General features: G+C 35.9%; 1 protein-coding gene across 1 annotated transcript in view; it reads right to left on the bottom strand.

Annotated features, from left to right (window-relative positions):
• Positions 1–10,993: 10,993 nt before the first annotated feature.
• The window catches only part of GABA-B-R1 (gamma-aminobutyric acid type B receptor subunit 1), a gene marked incomplete at its 5' end in the record, with an annotated part of 51,153 nt that continues 36,710 nt past the window's right edge, over positions 10,994–25,436 (bottom strand). The window contains 7 exons of the mRNA XM_088227986.1: positions 10,994–11,152; positions 16,550–16,655; positions 18,374–18,511; positions 20,039–20,295; positions 20,665–20,872; positions 22,094–22,334; positions 24,937–25,087. Coding sequence (XP_088084112.1) covers positions 11,130–11,152; positions 16,550–16,655; positions 18,374–18,511; positions 20,039–20,295; positions 20,665–20,872; positions 22,094–22,334; positions 24,937–25,087 — 1,124 coding nt within the window. The remainder of the gene's footprint in view (positions 11,153–16,549; positions 16,656–18,373; positions 18,512–20,038; positions 20,296–20,664; positions 20,873–22,093; positions 22,335–24,936; positions 25,088–25,436) is intronic.

Genomic DNA, 25,436 nt, shown 5'->3' with positions numbered 1-25,436 from the left:
TTAGCTGTCAAAGTGATACAATACCTGTTAAAAGTGCTATGCATTCATATGCAGGAGGAGAGGGGAAAAATAATTGAATTCTAAAATGGTAAAAATATTAATATTAAATAAAAAGTACATAAAAGGGAGAAGACATTGTATAGCTCCAACTCTACTTTCCTCCCTCTCTCTCTGCTTCCATGAACATTTATATTTCTTTGTAAAAATTTACAACCAACAATAATTCATTAGATTGTAGTGTTAGCTGTCAAAGTGATACAATACCTATTAAAAGTGCTCCAAGTTTTTTGTGTTTTTGTGAAGTTTTTTGTAAAATTTGTGTTTTGGATCATTCTTCATTATTTTCTACATTTACCTAGTTTATTATATTCACTAATTTTTATCTTAAATTTAAACATTTATAGTTTGTAATCTTTATAGTATCGTTTTGCAACAATAATCAAAATTTACCTATTTGTAAAATTTATTTTCTTTTGCTATCAAATTTAATTTACAGATAAGTTCCCATTTTAGAAATATGGAGAAAGGGGAGAAACCTCCTGATCCTCCAGATGGAGATATAATAGAAAAGGTTTTAGAGGAGTTGAACAGTTGCAATTTAGGAAGTCCTATTTTGCAATCCACCAGAATGAGAGGCCGTTTGGCCTCTTAAGTCGGATTCTTTTGAGGAGGTCCTCCTGCCTGCAAAAGCACTGAGTTTGACCCAAAAAAAGAATTCGGAGAAAACTATCAACTACAATTATACTGACAAAGATGCGGGTCGATTTATTGTGCATATACAAAAAGACGTTCAAAATTCTTCCTCATCTATCAACTGTAGTGTAGTATCAGACGTAGGCAAATACCTACATTCCAACAATGTTCAACATATTATTCCTCGTGGTGGAATAAAAACCATAGGTCGTAATAGAATTTCAGTTGAATTCAATTCTTTTTCAGCGGCAAATTTATTTACTGAAAATCAACGTATTCTTAATAAAATGAATTATAAGGCTTTTATACCTTTCCCTATGGTTTCTTGAACCGTTATGAACCGTTTGGAGAAGATTTGGCGAGATCGAGGTATATCAATAAACACAAAAAAGCGGTTGATAGAAGCCCTGGTATTCTCCATTTTCCTATATAGGGCTGAAACGTGGACAATGCGTGCCTACGAGAGGAAGAGGATCGATGCATTCGAGATGTGGTGTTGGAGAAGGCTGCTGCGAGTGCCTTGGACAGCCAGAAGGACGAATGCATCGATACTGGAAGAGCTCCATATTACAACTCGTCTATCAGTGGTGTGTTTGAGAAGGATACTGTCTTTCTTTAGACATATTGCTAGACGTGAGCCAGACAATCTAGAAAAGGCAATAATGTCTGGCCGAGTTGAAGGTAGGAGAAGCCGGGGTAGAATCCCATATAGATGGACTGACCAAATAAAGGTGGCTACGGGGCTAAAATTTGATGAGTCAGTACGTCGGGCTGAGGACAGACTGGAGTGGAACAGACTAATTAGATGTGTTCATGGTGATCACGATCCTCAGCATTGAGGGACCGACTTGGAAGAGAATGATTTCTCGGATGGGTCTAGTGAGGGGTTTTCTTACTGAATGGTCTCACGATGATATTTTGGAGAATGTGGTTCTCCCTGATATCTGCGGAAAAATTATAAAATCTCGGCGTCTTTCCCGTAAAGTATCATCCCCGGACACACAGAGCCATACATGGGTCCCGGACCCAAACTGTGGTTCTAACATTTTAAGGTCAAATACTCCCAAACAAAATCTTCTTTTATTCTGCCATCGAGGTGGAACATTACACATTCTCGACGATGCAATGTTTCCAATGTTGTAGATTTGGTCACTCTAAACCTGTATGCAGATCTCAGCCTCGATGTCTTAAATGTGGATCCAGCCATTTAGGAGAGACATGTTCCACTATGTTAGAAAATGCCATTTGTATTCATTGGTAATCACTTTTCTACTAACCGCAGTTGCCCTGAATTTATTTGCCAAAACATTATTAAAAAAAACATGTCGGAGCTTAATATTTCTTATTTCGAAGCCGCAAAACAAACATTTAACAAGGGGAAATCCTATGCAGCTCCCCCACAACACTACAAAATCTTCCTCATTTAGAAAAACTATTTATCCGGAATCTTCTCCTCTTTAAACTCCTCTGCCTAATATTTCCAAATAAACGATAAAAGAGTTAAACAATTTATCTTACCCATCTTCATCGAGCTCACCAAATGGCTGCGCTTTACAAAAAGATTCTCCAAAAACAGAAGACCTCCCCAAAATATTATCCAACTTAATCTCACTTATCACTTCAATCATTGTAAACCCTTCCCAATTACCGCCCAACGCTGCCAAAACTATTACCAATTTATCTCACCAACTGACTTACAACAATCGAACAGTAATTTTAACTTATAAAACTCTCTCCACCTCTGACTGCACCGCAAATCCACCTCACTTTATCACGGCCATCAAAGTACTATCAAAACCTAAAATTCTTCAATGGAATAGCCGTAGTGCTTTTTCCAACAGAATCGACCTTATTTCTCTGTTGAAAAACTACTCCATTGATATTGCTGCGATTTCAGAAACTTGGTTCAAATCTGGACAAACATTCTCAGTCCCAGGGTATAATTGTCTCCGTGATGACCGTCCCGACGGTAAGGGGGGCGCTGCCCTTTATATTAAAAATCACCTTTCATTCTCCAGGATACAGCTTCCGCACACTTCTAACTCCCAAATAGTAGCCGCAAACATAAATGATGTTGCATATATTTTAGTGTATTGCCCTCCTAATTCTCCCTTTGATATATCTTTCTGGATCCTTTTTTCATCTATCCCTAAAGCCTTTTTTATCCTTGAAAACTTCAACGCTCACTCTACCAGTTGGGGTTCTACATTCACAAATCGGGCAGGTAACAATATATTAAGCTTTATGGATGAAAATAATCTCTGTGTTCTGAATGATGGCTCCCCGACTAGAATGTCACCCCCCCACTCAATATCCGAGCGCTATAGATCTTTCTATATGTTCTAGCAATCTGGCATCTTCATCTTTGTGGACTATTTTAGATGATCCTCATTCCAGCGACCATTTTCCCATTATCCTACCTTTCTACTAATAACAGTAATAAAGTACCTTAAAAAAGCCGACTGGCACAATTTTTCAGAATTCCTCGAAAAAAATATATCTTTATTAAAACCCATCTCTGACTCTAAAAGTACCTCCGATTGTTTTTCTTCGCTGTTAGAGACAATAGTTGCAGCTGCGGAGTCTAGTATTCCAAAAACCAATCCTTGCAGTGCAGCCCGTCACGCGCCTCGGTGGGATGAGGACTGTACTCATGTTGTTAAGGAAAGAAAAGAAGCAATGAAAGCCTTCAAGAAAAATATGTCATTGGATAATTTTTCTGTGTGCTAAAAACTCTCAAGCGAAAGCCAAAAAACTTCTCCGCAGTAAGAAACGTCAAGGATGGTATACATTTTGTTCCTCATTAAGTCCAGATACCCCATCGACTTTAGTATGGGAAAATATAAAACGCTTCCGGGCTGAATACAGCCCTCCCCGAAGCCATCTAGGTCAGATTGGTTACAGGATTTCGTCAATAAGTTGGCTCCTCCCTATGTTCCCAATGAGGATGAAGTATCATTCTCAGAGGAAAACTTTCTGTCGATGTGAACATTTCCAAATAATTGGCTTGATGCTCCATTTAAACAGGAAGAGTTAAACATAGTTCTCAAATCCGTCCGCAAATCTGCCCCGGGAAAAGATAAGATCCCATATGTTTTTTTTCAAAATTTTCCAGATCAACTTCTGAAGTATGTTTTGGACTTCTATAATTTTATATTTTCCCCTGGCTCTATTCCTGTCTCTTGGAAGGAGCAAATTGTAATTCCAATACTCAAACCGGCAAAAGACCCAAATTTTGGTTCTAGCTATCGGCCAATCGCTTTATCTTTGTGCTTTCCGAAAATTCTGGAATACCTGATCAAGAACAGAATTGAGTGGTATGTGGAGAGTAATCTACTCCTCCTGGCCATACAATTTGGGTTCAGGAAATCGAAATCTTGCCTGGATAAACTTAGTACCTCACTTCAGATATTCTTTATGCAATTAATAGACAACAATATCTGGCAGCTGTATTTTTGGACATTGTCGGGGCATACGATAACGTCCTTATTCCTATTCTTAAAACTAAGTTGTCCCATATTTGGGACCTATTGGTATTCCTCCAAAACTTAATCGTCTAATATTTAATACATTGAGCGAACGCACATTTTTATTTCCAGTACAGAGCCAAATATCAGTAGGTTTATTTGGGAAGGTCTTTCTCAGGGCTCAGTCCTTAGTCCTTTACTCTTCAACGTTTACTGCCAAGATCTTGAAAAGGTCATTCAACAATACTCATCCATCTTACAATATGGTGATGACGTTGTTCTATATATCTCTAAAAAAACCTTTCAGGGACATCTTGAGATGGATGGATGGAGGATTGATCCTTAAACGATGCGCTCGATGCATTTAACCAGTGGCTATGTAAATATAGGCTTGATCTAGCCCCGGATAAAAGTAAGGTTATATTTTTTACTAGAAATCATAAAATCCCCTACTCCCAACTGCGTTGATTTAGTTCCCTATTCCTTGTTCAAATCAAACAAAATTCCCCGAGGCCAGACTGGTCTGACGATGTTGGTCACGACGAAACCCGGTCACTGGTAAAAAGTTTATAAAAAAATATAAATAAAAGTGGAATAAAACTATAAAGTATTTTTATTATTAAAATGCAGTTCCACCAAGAAATGTCAGTAGAAAAACTCAATATATCCTAAATATTTATTTCTAAAACTAGAAAGAGTCTAGTCTAAGTGCCTACGGCTGATTATTGGAGCGATGAAATCATCCCCAATAAATGCTCTCCAAGTAGAAACCGTAGATATGCCACTTAATATCCGAAGACAACGCCTTTCAGACTCCTTTCTATCAAAACGTTACTGCATAAAAGAACACCCTCTCATAAAAAGTTTATCTAAACTAAATTCTCTGCCTGAAACAAATGGGTGCTGGAACAAAAAACCTATGCCTCCCCTTTATAAAAGTTTAGCTTACCTCACAAACCTCGATTTCCCGATACAAAAACACAATAATATCCCATATTTTCGAACTCCCTACGAGGTGATAGTGCATAATCCATGCTGTATAGAAAATGTCGGTCTAGACAAATCAATGAGCTATCCCACAGACGTAATCAACCCACTGTTTAGTTCTCTATTACAATCTAAGTGGCCAAACCACTTGTACATATATACGGACAGATCCAAGATACAACTCAATGACTTCAGCACAGCAGCTGTATTAATCCCGGAATATTCTATCGAGTTTTTTTTTTTTTTTTTAAAAGAAATATTTGCGTTCTTTTGATTTACCCAAATATTTAATTTTGAGGGCCATTTTCAACGAGTTGTAAATAACTCACTATTAGAAAATGGAATCGAGTTGGGGTAGAGTGGGATTCGAACCACGGACCTTTGGTCCGTGAGTCCAAGACACTAGCCACAGGACCACAACCCGATTTACTTGACATTTAGTTAACATTCAAACTACCAAGTCCCTCCTCTGTATTCACAGCAGAATGTCTAGCTATAAGAGAAGCTCTTTATTATTACTCTCTATCGCTATCCGATCCCCGTATAATTATTTTCACAGATTCTTTGAGCGCATTTAATTCCATGTAAAACAACCTGTCCAAATCTCATCAAAGCGAACTGTTATGTTTTATTAGATCTATTTTACGAAGACTGAGACGTGAATATAGCTTGGATTCCAGCCCACTCGGGTATCAGGGAAACGAACGAGTCGACGAACTGGCAAGAGAGGCTTTAACAAGCGGTTTACCTCCTTCCTTCTTCCATTCGCAGATTTCAGACTTGTCCCGTCTATTCATGAAACAGGCTAGACATCATTGGGATGTTCAATTGACTGAAAGCAGCAAAACTAAGGGTTCCTACTATTAAATGCTTGCAAAATCATATCCCTTCTCAACCCTGGTTTAAGTCTGCAAAATTGTCTAAAAGATTGGTATCCAACATTTGCAGGTTAAGAATTGGACACTGCTGCTCTAACAATCACTTGTTTAAAATTAACGTAGTGCAGAGTCCATGGTGTGAGTGTGGCCAAGACTTGGAAACGCCTGACCACATAATTTTTGGCTGGCCGAGAACATAAGAATTATTTTAAACTTACAAACATAAATTTTCCCATAAATGTCGCTTCTCTCCTATCCTCACTTACCAAAATATATTCAAACGCCACAAACTCTCGTGATTTTATAACTGTGCTTCTGTTAAAACTGTTTAAAAAAGTGTTTTTTTTTTGTGAAGATCAAGTGCCGAAATTGAACTATTTATTATAAAACAGTTTCTGTATAATATAGTGCTACCTATCTATGTTCATTTAAAAATACAAATGATACGTTTTTTCCTGTATCACGTAAAATTACTCGAATATCAAAAGTAATCACACACAAGTTTATCTGACATATTAATCAAAGTAAAATAATAATAATCAGAAATTTTAAGCGGGAAATATGCGTATAATAATAAACAAAATTAACAAGCGGATAGATTCCTTGGTACCTACACTCTACACTACGTACACAGATGCGTTTCTACTATCATCTCCCAGGGAACAGCCAAATGTGAACCAAGTGTTTTTACAGTTATTTACTAGGAAAAAGACAATAGATCCTTTTTACTGCATACCAAAATAAAGCAGGGACGAGTTTGAGTTTGAGTATCGTCTATTGTCTTGTTAACCTTAATAATAAGAAGTTAAGGAATGCTATCTTTGTTTAGTTTTTTATATTTTACTTTTTGTGCTGTTACATGTTCACTTAATTGCCATACTTACTAGTTCTTTGCTCAATGTATTATTATTGCGTTTTTTAAAATTATTTTTTATTATTAACTTTTTAAAATCATTCTTATGTTGTTGAAATTCCATTTGTTGATGCGTTTTGAAGCTGCAAGACTTTTTGTGATGTTAACTATCATATTATGTGAATGTTATCAACTATCTAAATTTAGTAAATGGGGTCTAGCATTTCAACCGTCCATATGGGCTCAGTAGCTGCAAGACTTGTTGTTATCTAACTTCCAATTTTATAAATTTGCTTTTTATTTTGTTTTTAAAATATCACTTAAACTCTAAACTTCATTGTCAAATAAAAATTTTAAAAATAAAAATGTAAATAGGGGCTAGATTTCTTATTGTCCATGCGCTCTGTAGCTGCAAGATGTGTTGGGATATTTATTTACTGTACAGCGCCCTTGAGGTGATTTTCACAAAAATGGCGCTATATAAATTATCCAAACATTATTATTATTACCCCCGAAGTGATTCATCACATAGGAAGATTTCTGAGTGAGAATGGTGTAAACTTTTAGGAGGCTTCTATTTATTTTTTTTATTTATCCCTTTGTACATAATGTTAATACTCGTAGTACATTAAAAACCCCAGTCTACATCAAATCATCTACGTGGATGGCAGAAATCATCCTTCATAGGATGAATTACCAACAAAAAAAAGGACTTTCTCATGAAAGATTTGATGAACTTTGATTGATCTTACATAATATATATAGTTGAAAGGTTGAAATAAAACAATAATTAAACTGTTGTATACATTTATCATACAGTAAAGAGTACAAGAACCTTCTCTAAAGGGATTTGGTTTTACATATTTCTTTTGTGTTATTATAGCATTCCTTATGTAACTTTAGTAACTAACAAAAAAACATCAGAAATATTTTTAATTACTTCATGCAAAAACAAGTTTCTTTTACATGCTGTTGAAAAATGTATTTTGATTTACTGAAAATTTAAAATCATGTAAAATGTTTTAGACTCTTCGGTTAGAAAAATCAACTGTGTTCTGGTTGAAGGTAATTCTAGCATTTAAAATATTTAACATCACAAACTTTTATATTGATCGGTGTTGATGGAATTCCGGATAGAATGATAGGTACAGCATTGATTCTTTTTGTAAATGGCTAGTATTAATTTGCACATGTAAACATAAGAACCACTGCCCAACTGATGATATTAAAACTAAGTAAATGCAATGTTGCAGGTTTATTGTTGAAACCCATTGTTTGTATCGCAAGAGATGAAAATATAACATTTAAGGGTGACCTTACTTTACTTAAAGCATTCACCTTCAATTAAAACAAGTCATAATCAAACACAGAGATTGAGATTGAAAAACTTTTTTAATAAATTGTAATACAATGATTAGTGACGTCACAATTACATATAGTGTAGTGAAGAGTGAATCTCCTGAGCCTCCTCCTCTTGTATTGTGGAGTATTTGCGGGGGATAAGAAAGTGCCCTATGCCCTATCAGAGTAAACTTAGCTTTCACACAAATCTTACAGTAAGTGAGAACATACATGACATAACAGAGGTCAACAATTATTTTATAAAAATTCAATAAATAACAATATTTTGTCAGTTATTCTCGTTTAAATTGGTACCTTCACTTGACCTCTGGGAAATGCTGTTTTCCATCGACAAAGAATCGCATATTCTGTGTTCCTTGTAAATATTATTCATTTCACCGACCTTGTGATTTCCGAGTCCCATTAAAGTCTTAGTATTGTTAATTATGTTATTTGTTATCAAGTGTAATTTCTACTTTGAATGTATTATCAATAGTGGTGAATAATCACCTTATTGTTATAAAATAATAATTGTAATACATACATGTTTTTTAAGCTTTGAATCTAGAGTATCCCAGGATAAACTAGTAACAATATTTTTATCTGCTTTGAACAAATGGTTTTCTCATGTTTGTTTCTTTTAAATTTGATTTAACATGATATCTTCATCTTGGCGCTAAGAAGACCCGAGACTGTCGAATAACTCAAGTTCATGAATTTTATTACCAAAATTGATCGATCAATTAAACATTCAGAATATCATTAACAAATAGACTGCAAATTCGAAAAGGAAACATATTGTTAGAAAAGGAAGTTTTCACTTAGGTCTTTCCTCATTGTGTGATATTAGTATTCGTGCGAAGATTCGTCGATGGGCGACTGCGAATTTATTCAGTTTACCTTTGGGAAGCAATCCCGAGCGGTCAAATAAAAGTAAAATCTCTTTACACAAGCATTAGTTCTCTACTCCCTCTACCCGTTCCATCGTATTCTACAGTTGAACATTTCAGTGAAGTCCGAAGACTCGGGAATATTGGCACAGGATATTGAATTAAACGTAACAAACTATAAAGACTTTGTACACTACCTAGTTTGGTATGGTATGGTATGATTAATATACAGTAGTACAGGATATTCATCTACCTTAAACGCTGCTTCGTGTTTTATTCGTTTGTAAATTTCGTGATTTAGAATATTTAAACATCAATGTGTTTTTGTATTTCCAGCGGCTTGGACATTTTGTATACCTATCCGCAGTAATATATACCTGAGCCACATTTACAGCATTGTAGTATTTTGTATAGTTACAATAAAATAACATTGTGCGATAAATGTAACCAATATTTAACTTTCCTCTTAAACGTTTGATAAATTTGTCTTCTAAAAATAACAAAAAAAATGAAAATTTTCTAATAATTAGGTGTAGCTAAGGTTTGGTTTGGTTAACCGATATTCATAATAAAATGTAAAAGGTACAACTAGTTAATGTTCCGTCAACATTTTTTGAGCGCAGACTCTCGGATCAACTGGACCGTGGCACTGTCTAACTTCCGCGTTGGCAAACTTGATATGTTTTTACACTTGCCACTGATTGAACTCCGCATTTGTTCCAACTCTCGCGAGCCATTAGCGGAACATTAGTTTGTGAAGCAATAATGCCACGGCACTTTCACTAGCCTACTTTATCCACAACTATAATTGACTGCAATTATATATAAAAATGTGTTTTATGATTGAGTAGGTCATAATTAAACATCTAACAACAAAATGTTATATACAAGAAGTGTGATGCCGATTCCTCCTATAAAACTTTTTATTGATTCAACTTGTAATATTGGCACGACATGTAAATTGTCTACACATACATAGTATAATCGCATCAAGTTTTAGCTCAACTTTTGTGTTAATTATTCTTTGTGCATAAAAGTGTTTAACCCATTCATGACGAGAGGTAATGCATGTGTTTTATTATGTACAGGCTCAAATTTAGTAACTGCGAATTCATCCGTCTGTGACAACATTAGCGTGGTTGCCATTGCAGAGTTGAAAAAAGGGTGATTTATTTTACAAAATTTAAAAACAGAGGAGGTTAGTAAACCATAAAATTCATAAAATTTTAATATCAATATTTGATTTTAATGCTGAAATTTGGAGTTCTACAAAATAAATGCAAGTCAATAAATAAATTAATTACATTTACTAAATATTTATGGAAAAACACGACCAAAAAATATTATTTTAGTATAAAAAAAATCTATATGGAACTGATTTTTTCTGGAGGCTAGAGAGCCCCCCGTTTTATTTAAATTTGGAATTTTGGAAAAAAAGTGTAATTTTGTTAGTTCAATAACAACAATTCTCCAACATTTTAAAGTGAAATTTAAAAAAAAAATCTTCGTCACGATTGGGTTAAAACCCAAACAGCCCTATGCAGTTGGTTCTCAGTTAACCCAGTGAATATCTTTTTTATGGTTTTATATAAATGTAAAACGTACATTTTCTAAAATGGACAATAATTAGAAAGTTCAAACAGAGAAATGAAGAATCAACTGCATAGCGACATTTGGCAAAATAACAATTGGCGGATGTTACCTTAACTAAGTAGATAGATATCAGGTTTATACAAACTTGAACAATACACATAACTGATATCTCTTATTGCTGTTTCGCTACAGTTCCCCGTATCCTCGAGCATTATTTGCGAGTAACGAAGCGACGTTTCGTTTAATGAACCCTGGAACTCGTGGAGTATCGGTGCCAGAAGTCTGTGCATATTCCACGCATTATTAAGTAGTATTAAGAACACATTTATTAGTTTAGTACGAGTCTTGTGGTACACCACACGGAGTGAGCCAAACGGAGTGCAAATATTTGGAGTTGTATCGTTTGCACCGAATATCCTGTCGCAACTCAGATGTGCTCGTCTTGTATGTCTGTTAAGAGAAAAAATCAGATTATCAAGTGGGATACGAACGCAAATCCTTCTCCCTCCTACTACTTCCTTCGGACCAAACGTGACTTATTTACTTCCCGAAAGTCGACTCCTCGTGTGCTCCAGAGTCCAATATTTAGCAATCCTCTACTATGTTCCTCTCTAATGCTTGTCTGTTATTTTAATCAGTCAAACAGACATTATATTTAAACAATTTAAATGCTCAAAGGGAATCGAACAATGGTCTCGGGACCATTAGATACTATATCACGAGGTGAATAGATGATTTCTATCTCAAAGCCATTGATTTGTAAACAAGAAATCGAAGTAAAATCATAGAAACCCACGCTTATTATGATTTACTGAGGGGGTTTGCACTCACTAATCCTAGGATTAGTTTTAGAACATTTAGACTTATGTCTTAACAAGAATTGTAATATTTACTTTCAAACTTTCGTGACGGGGGATGCACTTTTCTTTGCATATATTTATTTAGGTAATTATAAAGCTTAAAAGTAGGTAATTGATAAGTAATGTTTGGTCTGAATTGGATAAATACTCCCAAATTTATTAGAATTCGAAACTAAAACAGTGAAGAAGTAAAAAACATCTAGTTAAAATTAAGTGATAATAATAAGCAAAGTAAAAACCAGAAAACCAACCAGTACAATAACATAAAGGGCATTCATAGAAATAGGAAGATACCTCCAAACAACATGCAACTAAATCTCGTTAAAACTGAAACCCTGACTCAAATTCCCTCTCTTTTTATGGAGACAGTTGTTTTCTGGATTCTTGGCGTGATAAGCACGTAGGTTTTAAAGAGAAAATAATGTGTAAGTACACAACTTATTAATTTTACACAAATCCGATTAGGTTGCGTGTGCAGTCTCTACTGGTGCACACCCAGAATATGTACATATGTATGTATGTATGTATATATGTTGGAGAACTAACTGACTAGATAATGAGTGGTATTAAATAATTTATGGTGAATGAATGAACTTGCAGCCCGGGTGGATTGGGGCCGATGATCACATTTATGACACAGAAGCAATCATGCAGGGAATGGTAGTGCTCAGAAATAATAGTAACTCGTTTATGGATAGCTCTTCCTCCGGACGAAAGATCGCGCATCTTGTTTAGAATCCTGCCAGCTTATGCAGAGCAGGAGCTTATGTATATCCGAGGGAGAATCAAAGCGATTAAAGTAAAAAGCGAGAGAGTAACATTGCGGGGGCGACACATAAAACACCAACCATTCCATTAAATAGAAACAATAAATTTGGGAGTAACAGTCAAGTAGTAGTCCGGCACCGGGCGAGATCCGGACGAGATCCCCTTTAATAATCCGCCATTTCCTCTTTGTGTCTAAGGTGATAGTTGTAACGAGATTTTACTGCATTTTTACTGTTGCGATATAAATAAAAATAACACTTCAATAATAATTGTTACATTTAAAGGAAACTTAGACATTACTGGAATGAGAAAACATTTAAGTTGTATTAAATACAAACCTGAGTTAGAATGTTGTTGATCTGAAAGTAACAAGTTGTCAAGTTTTAGTAATTTTCATGATGAAGAATACATTTATATACTTTAAAGTCCTTTCTGGAATATAGTGATATATATGGCCACTACGGCCAATCTGAGTCTTGCTTTTTCACCAATAACAATTGGGAATAATTCAATAAAAATTGAGGGACGATTTTATAGCTCAACATGATGATCTACATACAATTACACCAGGTACTACTTTACTATGGTTTGTTAATTATAGTATTTTTTAAAATATATTTTCATTGTTTATTCATAATAACACCGATACATTATTATTTCTATAAAATGTGAATATTTAGAATATTGCGGAGGTAACGGGTAAGGAAGTGAGGAAGTGAGGAAGGATGTACGAAGGACTCTGGGTAGACACCGCTAACAGTAACATTATCTAGGTACATATTATGTTATCATGTAAAAATGGACGCCGACGCGTCGGGACAAACTACGAGATCAGTTCAGTATGTACACGGATGGGTACATTCAATATTGACAAATCTACATTATCTTACATATAATAGATAAGTGAGAATGTGCGAGGATTCTTCTAGGACTGTCCTAATTACGTTTACACAAGTCACTGTTACGACATGGCGAGCGACAAGTGTGGGAGCGCGTGTGGGTGTGGGGGTATCCAACTAGTGTATTCTATTTCGATGATTCTAATCAAATCAACTTCCCGCGAAGAATGTGTTCACGTTGAGAAATGGTGCGCTATAATATTGTTATTATAAAAATTGGACTTAAAACACCGATTGTCACATTCATATAATTACATATAGTTTTATGTTGAATGAATACAGGTACATATTCATTTTTATATTTCTATTAGAAAATGGATGTATTGCCTTAAAAGGGCCAAATTCGTGCTCATAAATCCGCAAATTATATCTCTATGAGCGAGCCGGTTCGAATCCTCTTTGACATCCTTAATCTCAATTCCGTATCAATATCATGCCTAAGTTATTACAAATATTATATTTACAATGAGTCTTTTAGTTACATTACGGTTAGAATTCCAATAAATTTAATACTATCGGAGAATTCCTACCAAATTAAGAAACACCGGGTCGCTGTTGAATGAATATCATACCTGTGTATAACTGGAATTGTATCAAATTGTAACATTCCAATATGATTGTGTCAATTTAGCTTCTTTAGCCAGATTTTTCATTTGGCAACAATGAGGAACTTCAGCCCTACGGGAAATTGGATACAAAAAATGTTTTCTTATGCGGGGTAAAAATTAGAGCATTAAATTGTACTGCAAAGTTTCTTGAAAATGTACAGAAAAAATAATAAAAAATATTTTGATAAAAACGCACTACTTTAAATGAAGTCACTGGTTCATATGAATCAACCTATGATCTGAGAGCTATGGAAGATTTCCGGTCTGCTTGTCGCTTCTGGACCAATAGGAAGAACTGAATGGGAATAAGCGGAAATGAACCTCTGACGTCACACGCGGAGTTATTTCAGAAATACAAAACTTTGAAAAATCGTAGCCCCGATAATACGATATGTAAAAATTAAAAAAAAAAATTTTGACTTAGTTTAACAGTCTATTAACGAATAAAACATTTGAAAAAAACCACTGAACTTCCTCATTGTCACACTATTTTAGGTTGCTGCAGTTTAGCTACACATACAATGACATGTATGTGTATGCGCGTGTGGCTTTCTATTATTTGTGTACCCTTTTTGTAGCAAGTAGCAATATTGGTCTCGGATATAATTATTAAGTAGTGATGATCCACACAATTACATTATAATTTTAAAATGATATTTCAAATAATTGGTTTATAAATAAATATCTAGAAATTATTACTATTTTGTGCTTTTGCTTATTTTTCTAAAACACTTTTCTTCTTACGTATAAGTAAATTGAGAGTTGTGAAATCTTCCCCAATTGGTATCTTTTGAAATAATTATCGAGGCTTCAATGTTCGAGCATCATAATACTGGCTGTCGGTATCGTCGTCATCCAGTAAAAAAATCTTAAATCAATCAGGGAAGATTTCGACAGCTGTTACCAAAGTGTATAATACAAATTTGATTCAGTATGCTTAATAAGAACTATTTTATAATATTTACGATAAACCTTTAACAAGATCCAGCTTGTTGGTTATAAATACAAACTTTTCATACGCACACATCCTACATTCTAATCTATTATCCCATCTGAGATAACAAATTGACAAGTTAATCAAAATTCAAAATTAATCTTTGTTATAAATCTACAAACACGAATATTTCTATAAATCAAAAAGTTTATATTTTAATGCGTAGGTACTTATTGAATAAGACTCATTATAATATTCTTTTTAGTACTGGCTCAATGAAATGAGTTATTATTTTTGCGAGTTCAAAACTTATTACATACCTAATTTAAACATGCATTTATATATATTTATATTTATATATATATATATACACTTGTATGATCATTTTAGTAATATTTCCTAATATTAACAACATTGTTAAATGTTAAATTCCGGGTGATTTGATATTTACGATAAGTGTATTTTATATTTTTCATAAAAGTTATAAAATTAATAATTGTAATAAAAATGATTGGGTAGTAGATACCTACCCAATAATAAATTTGAGTGAGACTTCAAAAAAGGTAAGTAATACACGGATTAAATGAAGTACACAGCAAGGTAGCATAAGTATGAATATATAACTTATATTCATACTTATGCTACCAGGTTTCATACTTAGGGCGGTCTGGGACGCATATTCGAAATCCATTTGTGATGTTTTAGAATCACTCGTGCGCTCATATTAATAAGCACTTTTTAATTTTGTAACTCCACAAAATTGGCCTCGCCTACCGCCTGCTAACGTCATTCAACATGAACATTCTCGTTTTTATTGCTGTATTTGCCACTTCGGGTGGATTTCGAAACACGCCGAACGGATAACGGGTCCTGACACCTGTATTTCCGAATATGCATCTGGGAGTCTCGGGATTATGTCGGGTAATTTTTATTCTTGCAGACGGGGGTCAGTGCTATGTATAGTACCTCTGACTTCACTGGGATCTGAGTAGATCTATTGACACGGGTCCCCGTAAATTAGTTCCCGCCCTCCAAGCCCGGGTCTTTAAGGAGCCTGGCTGCTGTGTGGAAGGCGATTTAATCTCTATCGCTAAATCTCTCGCTCCAGGCCCAGATTCATTAACCATCAGGCTATTCGGTAAGGGGTGAGCTCTCTAACATCCTCAGGTTTAACCGGTAGTCCCGAGGATGCGAGTCTTTTAAGCGTACTTATGATTTATTTGTAATTTAAAAATACCCATTAGGGTTATGTTATATAAACATAATATTTGTCTATTCATATTATGTCTCGTCTGGTTAGTGCAGTCATCATGCGCTTCTTTAAGTTGATTTTTAATTTGTCTCCAGCGTAATTTTCCCAGTAGTTAGGTAAGTCATTGTAGTGTTAAAGTCTTTCGTATAATATTTTTGACTGTCCCGCATTTGTCCTTGCTTTTTCAATGTGGTAGTATTGTTGTTGTCCGGTATTCTATTTGTGCGTGTCAGCATTTTGGTTACTGTTATGTCATCTCTGTCATGTCGTTTCCCGATGCAATTTTGTGTACAATTTTTATCATCTCAATTTTTGCTATGTATTTTATGTCAAACCGCTGTATTTTTTCTTACAAGTTGCGGGAGATACGGGAGCTACGGGTGTTACAGGTAGCTCTCGGAGAGCTCGTCGGACTGGCTGGATCGCGCGGCGCGCAGCGGCTCCAGCTCGGAGACCAGTTCCGAGGTCATGGTGGCATAGTCTGAGGTGAGTGTGGGGTGGTCCGGCGCTATGTGCAGCGAGTTACCTTGGCTGATGTGCGCAGACGGAAGCGTCGTGGCCGCCACAGTTGTTCCGCGTCCTGACTCCTTCTCCGCAATCTTCTGCTTCAGGGTCCGAATCTTCTCCTCTTTCTGAAACGAATGAACAAAACATTACGCGGGAACAGATCAAAAGTCATCAGTGGATGTTTTCATCGATTCAATGCAGGAGACTGCTGCGAGATATTCCATACATTTATATGCTTTTAAGCGTGTTTATCCATCTGAACATCTGTTTATGTACATGCTTCCACTTTCCATTATGTCGTATCCCAATTTAACACAGGGCCCTTGGCCTCATATAGGGTTTGGGATACATTTTTTTTTTTTTTTGGAATATATATATATATTTGTATGAGTGAATTTGAAAAAATAATTAGGGGTGTATTTGAACGACAATTATAGTGTTTCTCCATAATTTGTAATAAAGATTAAGCCTACATTCAAGATATATCCAGAAAGAAAGATCCATTTAAGAGGTTAAATAAACGAGTACATAATCAGAAAAAAAACATGTTTTCTTTAGTCCTTAATCTATTTATCTAGATAACTCCCGCCATTTTGTAGGCACCACTTGTCAGAGCGCGGCACAAACCTACGCGGTATTCCCTCTTATATTATTATATCATATATAAAAGGGTGCCGACTGAGATGTCAACCGAGAGTTTTGGTACAAAAGAAGCGCAGATTTTACAAAAATCCAGTTCAAGGAAATTCCAAAGAGAGAGCAGAAATTGTAAACTTAAATTTTTCTTTAATTTTTTCTTCAACTGCACGAACCAGTTCGTGACTAAACAATGATGGAAGCCCACGTTGTTCGTTGCTTGCTACGCATATTATCACAACTTTCACTGAACTGTTTCAGCCATCTCCTTGAATTGAATCACTAATCACATGTTCTCCGTGCACCTCGCAGATCTGTCGATGAATGTGGACTGGTTTAATGTTCTTTGCGTTGAGGAAAATAATTAGAAACTAAAATAATTGTGAGATATCACGAGCTGTGGGATTTAATTTTTTTTTTGGCATTTCAAACAAATACCACAAAGCATACACATCGGTCAGCTAACTAATAATGGCGTCAACTCCTTAATTGAAATGTTGATTTTATGATATTTATATAATGATGAAAACCATTTCTATTGATTTGTTTTAGGTCGTTTTTTTTATAAACCATTCTTCGTTCACAACCAACTCGCTACTTATTAAATGCTAACATCTAATCTTGATGCCTCGAAGTATTTAGTACATGCAATTAGAAAAAGGTGCATATCTTCTTAGGAAGCACTGCTTAAAATTGAATATATTTTGCGTCAGCAAAAATAATAGTAATCGTTACGGAGACAATAATTAATCCATTTCAATAAATTTATAGCTACACGTAAATTATTTTATGCAGCACGAAAAACCTAAAATAAAACCCCAGTAATGACAGAGAAAATAACTGATTTAAGTAGATATTTTTTCAGGTAGAAGTAAAAACTGTTTTCCAGTACTAATACTAAAGTCTAAACTTTGATTTTTTCTTCTTTGATCCCAAAGGTTTACACTTTGTACATTTACCTTTAAATACATTTTTACATACATTTTACATACATTTTTTCTGTACCCATTTCTTTACTTCTCTTCCTTGTTATCATTATTGAAAAAGAAAAAAACCGCTCTTTCAATCATTGTCGTGGATGAGGTATTGTTAACTTGATCCGTATATATTTGGATCCCTTTTATTATCCGTCGGTTGGAAGATATCGGTACTCAGTAATAAATCATCTACTGGTGTATTCCTATAGAAGTTCAGAGAGGCAACTTACAGACGAGATGAGTTGCTGCAGTTGATCGTTCTCCGCCAGCAGCTTGTGGTACCTCTCCTCGTCCTCCCGGGACTGACCTGCGTCAGGGTTGTACTTGGACTCTGCTCTGTCCTTCGGATGACGGATTACTTCTATAACCTAGTCACAAAAAAGTATAATATTGAACTTCGCAACCCACAGTTTAACTTCTAACTGAACATTTTTTTATTTGAAGGAACCGCGATAACCCGAAATTTCCAATTTTGAGACGAACACACAGATATGTTAATAAATAAATGTTTACAAAATACTGAAGTTAGATAGTTTACCTACTTGTCAATATAGTAATCATAATCTACTTCAATGAATTTAATTCAGTCAGACCCTTTTCAAACCTAGAAATCCGATTATCTCAGATTTGTTTTTCAGAGATATCGCACTGTTGCTTTGGTGTAGCAATATTATGAAAAAAAAATTTTCTTGCAGCACAACAGGCCAAAAGAATAAATTGCAGCAAAGAACACCCATGCTTAAAAAAAAAACACTTTTAATTTTTGGGTTTACATCGGGAATCGAACCCGGAACCTTACGTCTAAGAGTCAAGCGTCTTAACCACTGTACCACGAGGCCACCAAACGAAGGGTACATGGCAAAAATACGATCATTATCAAATAACTCATTTTACAGTCTACTGTAGCTCTGGCTAAAAACAGAGTTAAAACCTTATTTGTGGGACACTGGGTTCGCATATTTAATAAAATATATTCTTAATTATCAACCATATTTTGAGTCTATCCAAAGTTTTGTAGACAAGGACTGAGATGAAGAAGGTAATACAGAGGTCTAGGCATTTGCGGAGCTTATGATTAGACTCTAAATATTGTTGATAAATCCACTCCAGATCCAAATCCATGAAGTATAGAAATTGAAAAAAATAAATTTTTCAGGCGTTGCCTAGTATGTATAAAACAATTCAATTAGATAAATCTCATCCGCATAAATAAAGGTTTCAGCTCTTCAACTTCACAAACTTGAAAGAATTGAAGGAATATAGTTGTTCAAATATAGGCAGAATGGTGAATGTTACACAGTGTGTAAAGTGGCCACTTAAACCAGCCATTGACAGGTCATAAGCCCTGTAGATGCCTGGACTTCTATATTACCTTCTCTTAAATGTTCTTCATCTCTGTTGCAGAAATCGTCGCATTTTGATTGCTTTTTTCCAGCTCTGCTGTGGCCCCATATTTTTATCCTATAATTTGTAATACGAGTACAAGGAGCCAAATTTTGTATGTTTTAAGTATTACTTATTATAGAAATCATTTGGAAGAAAAAAATAGGATTGAAATGTGAAAAAATTATGAATGAAATTAGCCCGAATTAGCCGTGTACCCTTAGAATATAAACACTTTTTCACACAGACTGCCAAGACAGCAAGTCTGCCAAGGCAGAGAATTAAAAAGCCTGATCCAGAAATAAACAAATTGTACCGTTTACCTGTTTCATGTTTAAAAGTGATAATTATGTTTCATGTCATTTAAAAAATCAATCTTATTCTACCTTTTTTCTCCTATGGTAGCTAAGTTAGTTTCCTTGCCAGTGAAAGCACTCCATCCGCATACCCGAAAACTGGCAATGCTAAATTATTTGTCGTATTATTATAACAAATAGTATTATTAGTCTCACTTTAGGTACGAAGATAAGCGCCATGCTCAGGAAGCAGCAGAAGACGACGGCCAGGGACACAAAGGCGAAGCTCGCGTCCTGCTGGCTCGCCACCACGAGCGAAACGGGCGCCGTGATGAGGCACAGCACCACCACGTTGTAGATGGACATGCCCACGTAGCGGCTGTCGTTGATCTGCCGCAGCTTCACGGAGCGTGTCTCGTACGCCAAGAACAACCCGAATACCAGCACCAGACCTTTGTACCCGTACATCACACCTGTGAAATTGCATCATAATGAGGAAATGAGCAAAGGGAAAAATTCGAGCTTTTAATTGAACAGCGAGGTTTCTCAAAACTTAAAAAAAAATTACTGCTTTGCAACATCACGGGTTCATATGGCCACGTGTTTGGAATAGTCAATAAATTATAGCGTTGTAATGTGTTTGTGGCATTCGGTGACAGACTTCCGGTTTCTAAGGTGGCTTTTATTTCCTCAGTTCAGTCAGTTCTTTTGGGTTATTAAGATGCTACAATGCGATCTAAAATGTCAGCAAAGAGTGCGAATGGTACAATAACCCAAAAGTATTATGAATATATTCAGATGTCGCCTTAGTAGGTGAAATAATTCATCCCTCAGGCACTGACCCAGCCAAATGGTGTTGTGCTCGCTCTCGCAGTGCTCCAGCTCGGGGCGGATCTTGCTGTCATCCAGCGCCGAGGGAGGGTCCTCCAGAGGGAATTGTTCCACGCGCCTCCGCAGAGGGTCGCGCAGCTGCCAGGATAGGAGGATGACTGCGTCCACCAGCAGCAGGCCGGACACCATTGTGTACAGCTTCCAGGGCTCTACCTTTTTCTGTAAACAATAAGGTGACATTTATTACTACAAAGATGGAAAAATTAAATACGGCCATGATTTATAAAAGATTCTTGACACATTAGCCAAACGGTGCAATGACAATGACCTCTACTTTAATAAAGGTAAACACTTATCCAGGTGCATCAGTAACCGTGAAACTCAAGATGTATCATTTTTTGGGTGAGACCGATCCCTACAATATGGTATCCCATCTACAATATCCATAAAAAAAGGATTAAATCCGTTCAATGCAAATTTCTCATAAAGATTGTCTATCGAAACGGTTTAATCAATACTCTAGAAAATTACTTCCATAGACTGGAATATTGTCATCTTTTTAGCATGAAATTAAGGACTTTAGCTTAATTCGTTGTGGTGCAGTTGGTTAAATGGGTGACTTTGAAACTGGCGTCGCAGGCTCAATTCCCGCCAGTAGCAAGAAAAAAATATAAAAAAGTTTGTTTCTCAATTGGTTTGGGTTTTGTGATACATTATTCATTTTTTTTTTTCATATCTTTTCATTCCTACCAGCCTGACAGGCCTCCTTATTATTCCTTTAAAAGAAAAAAATATTGTCTTACAAAAAATTTCAAATTAACATCTATGTTCCAAATTGTGCCAATCGCACTTACATTTTATTTGCTGCGGGAAACTACAGAAACTTCATTTCACCAATACCAAGAATGCCTTGGTTTTACGTTGTAATAAAGTATCCAAATTCAGCTCGGTTGATGTGTTCTTACAGCAAATACAGTTTTACGCCAAAAATAAATAATAAGCTCACTTTTCGATAGATGAAACTTACCATGGCAATATCCACGACAAGTCTCCGTATTTTTGTATTTTTGTAATAGTTTATAGTTTCACGGGCGCCATGGCGCAGTTGGTCAGAATGCCAACTGTAAAACTGATGTAGCGGGTTCAGAAAGATTTTTTTCAATTGGTTCGGGTGTTGTGGTGTAGTTTTCATAAATTCTTTCTAAATCCTCTCTTTCTCACCTGCTCTTTTGAAATAATAAAATCTGGAATAAATAAATCTTTCGAACATATTTTGTATTCTTTATTATACGAGTACTATTTATATACCAATTCATAAGGGTTAATTTAATTACTTTGTCGATTGGTTTGAACTAAAATATAAACAAAAGTTTAAGCTTAAGTTTAAAATAAACATGGCAAACCGAGAGGTCCGATGATTGCGCAAGATAAGTTTCGTACCTTAGGGTCCACCTTGGCCTTGGTAGTGAAGCGGTGCACGCGCCACACCTTGGAGAACATAGCCCCGTAGGCGAGCGTGAAGCCTAAGCTGAGCAGCCACACCCGCGCCTGGCAGACGGCCGGGAAGGCCTCGGGAGACACCAGGCGGCCGTCGGCACCCAGAGCCACTAGCCCCGCCAGGGACATGGCACAGCCCACCAGCATGATGGTGTTGCACACCGGGTGGGACGACTGGATCACCCTGCAAGTTTGTGTTGTGTACGATGTTTCCAATGTACCCACCCTTAAGGCACTCCAGCGGTGCACCAAATGCGGCGTATCTCATTGCAAGAGAAAGTCCTTGTTATTTTTTTCAGTTACATTGATAAACTATTAAAATTTGTTGAGATTGTTTCTATGTTCTTTTTTGTTTTTATAGGTTATTTTGACCAAAAATATAAAAAAAATAGTTCAAAATTAATGTTAGTTTATTATCAACAATATTTTGAGTTTGTCCAAATTTTTGTAGACAAGGACTGAATTCAACTCCCTGGGGAGCTGTTTATAATAAAATATTACAACAGAGATGAAGAACATTTAAGAGAAGGTAATATAGAAGTCTAGGCATCTACAGGGCTTATGAACTGTCAATGGCTGGTTTAAGTGGCCATTTTACACACTGTGTAACATTCACCATTTTGCCTATGTTTGAACATCCATATTTCTTCAATTCTTCCATTTGTTGATTTTAGTGAAGTTAAAGAGCTGAAACCTTTATTGTTGTGAAGAGATTCATCTGACTGAATTATTTCACATACTAGGCAACGCCCAAAAACAATGTTCCTATTTTTAAACTTCTTCTTGGACCAGTTGGTTTCATTACAATGTTTGAGTTTGTCCAAATGTTTGTAGACAAAAGACTGGATTTCACCCCCTCGGGAGTCATTAAGATTAACAAATTACAACAGGGATGGAGAATACCACAAATAAGGGAATATGGAAGTCTAGGCATTTAAAGGGCTTATGACCTGTCATTGGCTGGTTTAAGTGGCCCATATTTGAACAAACATCAACAGATGAAAGAATTGAAGGAATATAGATGTTCAAATATGGTCAGAATGGTGAATGTTACACAATGTGTAAACTGGACACTAATAATAATAAAAATATTTTAATGGTCTAGTTTTAGAGTATGATATTTCAAAAACACGACTATAAACACAATTTCCTTATAATATTTTATTTTTCAAAACATTGCATTTTAAAATACAAATCCTGACAAAAAAATTACAAAAAACAACGGTTAACTAAACACATTCTTTGATTTCTTTCGGAGAAATGAAACCTTTAATTCAATTATCTCAGAATGCTATTTTTTGACTTGCATAGTCGTTAGACTAGTTTTAACTAGGGGTGCGAAATATTCTTTATCTTTTTTGTAATTTTTTTGTAAGAATTGTACCATTAGTTTTATTTAAGAACTGCGTCATCCATGTGTTTACTTGTTTAAAACCTTACTGATTCTTAAAACTAAAGATGAATAAAAAAATATTTATAGGTCCCACAAATGTAAACGGAGTTCAGTTTCAGTGCTGCAGAGAAGCGTTTATTTAATAATTTTAAAAAATGCATACCAGAATTTGTTACCCACTAAGTCTAAAGACTTTTCGGTGGGACACATTTTTTATTTTATTTTCATAACAGGTTTATATTACATTTATTTTTAACAAATTTATTTATAAACAGGCACTATAAAGTATCTAGAAGATCTTTCATGTTCACTTTCCATACCTTAGTCAGGTGGTGTTTCGTTAATTCCTTCGATACCTCGGGACTGTAAACGAAGCTTTGCCTTTCCCGAAATATTTTTAAAGAAAAAATTACGTAAGTTTGATTTTGCGATATAATTTACTTTCAAGTGTCAATCCAGGAATTAAACTGAAAGGAGTGAGGACTTATATTTTCCTCCCTTTGAAACCAGTTTGTTCCAGGATCGCACTCCTGGTCGATTTTATAAGCACTTCACAGTACTTCACGATATTTGATTGATCCGCACACGACTTTCTTCTTTTTCGTTTGGTTTTGAAGAGATGGTTTGAGTGTTTTTGTGTTGTCGTCGCAATATGTTACAAAGTACTGTCTCTTTCTTGACTCGCCGCCGGGAAAGGGTAACAAAAAAGGAAAGGGTTCAAAGTAAAGGACAAATTTATACTTGAATTAAATATACACGAATCCGAAACAGGTAGTATTGATTAACATAAGATAAAATCCACCAATCTAATTAACAAAAATGGCGCAAGCACGCAGTCTTGCCTCACTCCAGTGGAGATTCCGAACCAATCAGTCAAAGAGCTGCCAATTTTCACACGACAATTACCGTCTACTTGGAGCGTCGAGTGACGGAACTAAGGGACACGGGATTGACGTAAGATAAGATTGGCGGCCTCCGTGGTGTAGTGGTCAAGAAACTTGACTCACGCATGGAAGGTTCCGGGTTCGATTCCCGGTGAGAACACAAAAATTTTATGTGAGTTTTCTCGAGTCTACCCAGACTATTACCCATACGAATACCCATTCTGTGTTATAATTCATCACTGTAATTGGGTCCTCAGGCCTGTTTTGGTGCAAAAATAAAGAAATATTATTTTGTTTAATACGCAATAATCAATACATCTGCGAGTTTAGTAAAGTTTTTGCCAGTTACGAGTTTAAAAAGCAATGTATAGGAGCCTTAATGAGCATTTTCAATACTGGAGTGAAGGTGCTTGTTTTCTAAACTAGTATTTGTTGCTGGAACAAAACTATCATCGCCCAGTAGATATTCAGTGGGTAGGTGCCGTTGTAAACCAGGGTTAACTCCATACCTGCGGTGGCTGTTCCAGACGTTGAAGACAATGAGGCCGATGGCGACGCAAGTTCCTGCCGCAGCCACCGCCGTCACGCACGCGAATAGCGGCAGTGAAACGAGGCGCAGCTCTCTCCGCACGATGGTCCTGTCCTGGGGCACCTTACCTCCTGGAATACAACAGCAACAAATTCTTTCGGTTCAAAAAAACAAACCATCGTGCCATTTCTCCGCGGGGGCAGGTAGAGAAGATAAAACGCCACATCATTATACATCTTATGCACACACCACACGATTATTCCAACTTTTGACATATCCCTCTTCAAGTATTTGTTGAATTTTGTCAGGCCATTCTTTCTCGGTCTTATTCGTTTACTGCATCCATCAACATTCACATCGTAAATCCTTTTAGCTGTTCTTTCGCTATACATTCGCTCTACATGTCCAAACTGACGAATGCAACACTCCTCTCTTGATTTAGTCGATAATGCTAGTCTCAGCCTTACATAATGCACAAAT

Source organism: Micrasema longulum, unplaced genomic scaffold (genome assembly GCF_059751315.1).
Source record: "Micrasema longulum isolate JH-2025_06_02 unplaced genomic scaffold, ASM5975131v1 h1tg000550l, whole genome shotgun sequence".
Taxonomy (NCBI): Eukaryota; Metazoa; Arthropoda; class Insecta; order Trichoptera; family Brachycentridae; genus Micrasema; species Micrasema longulum.
The sequence above is the reverse complement of the archived record's forward strand: the minus strand, read 5'-3'. Positions and strand labels throughout refer to the sequence as shown.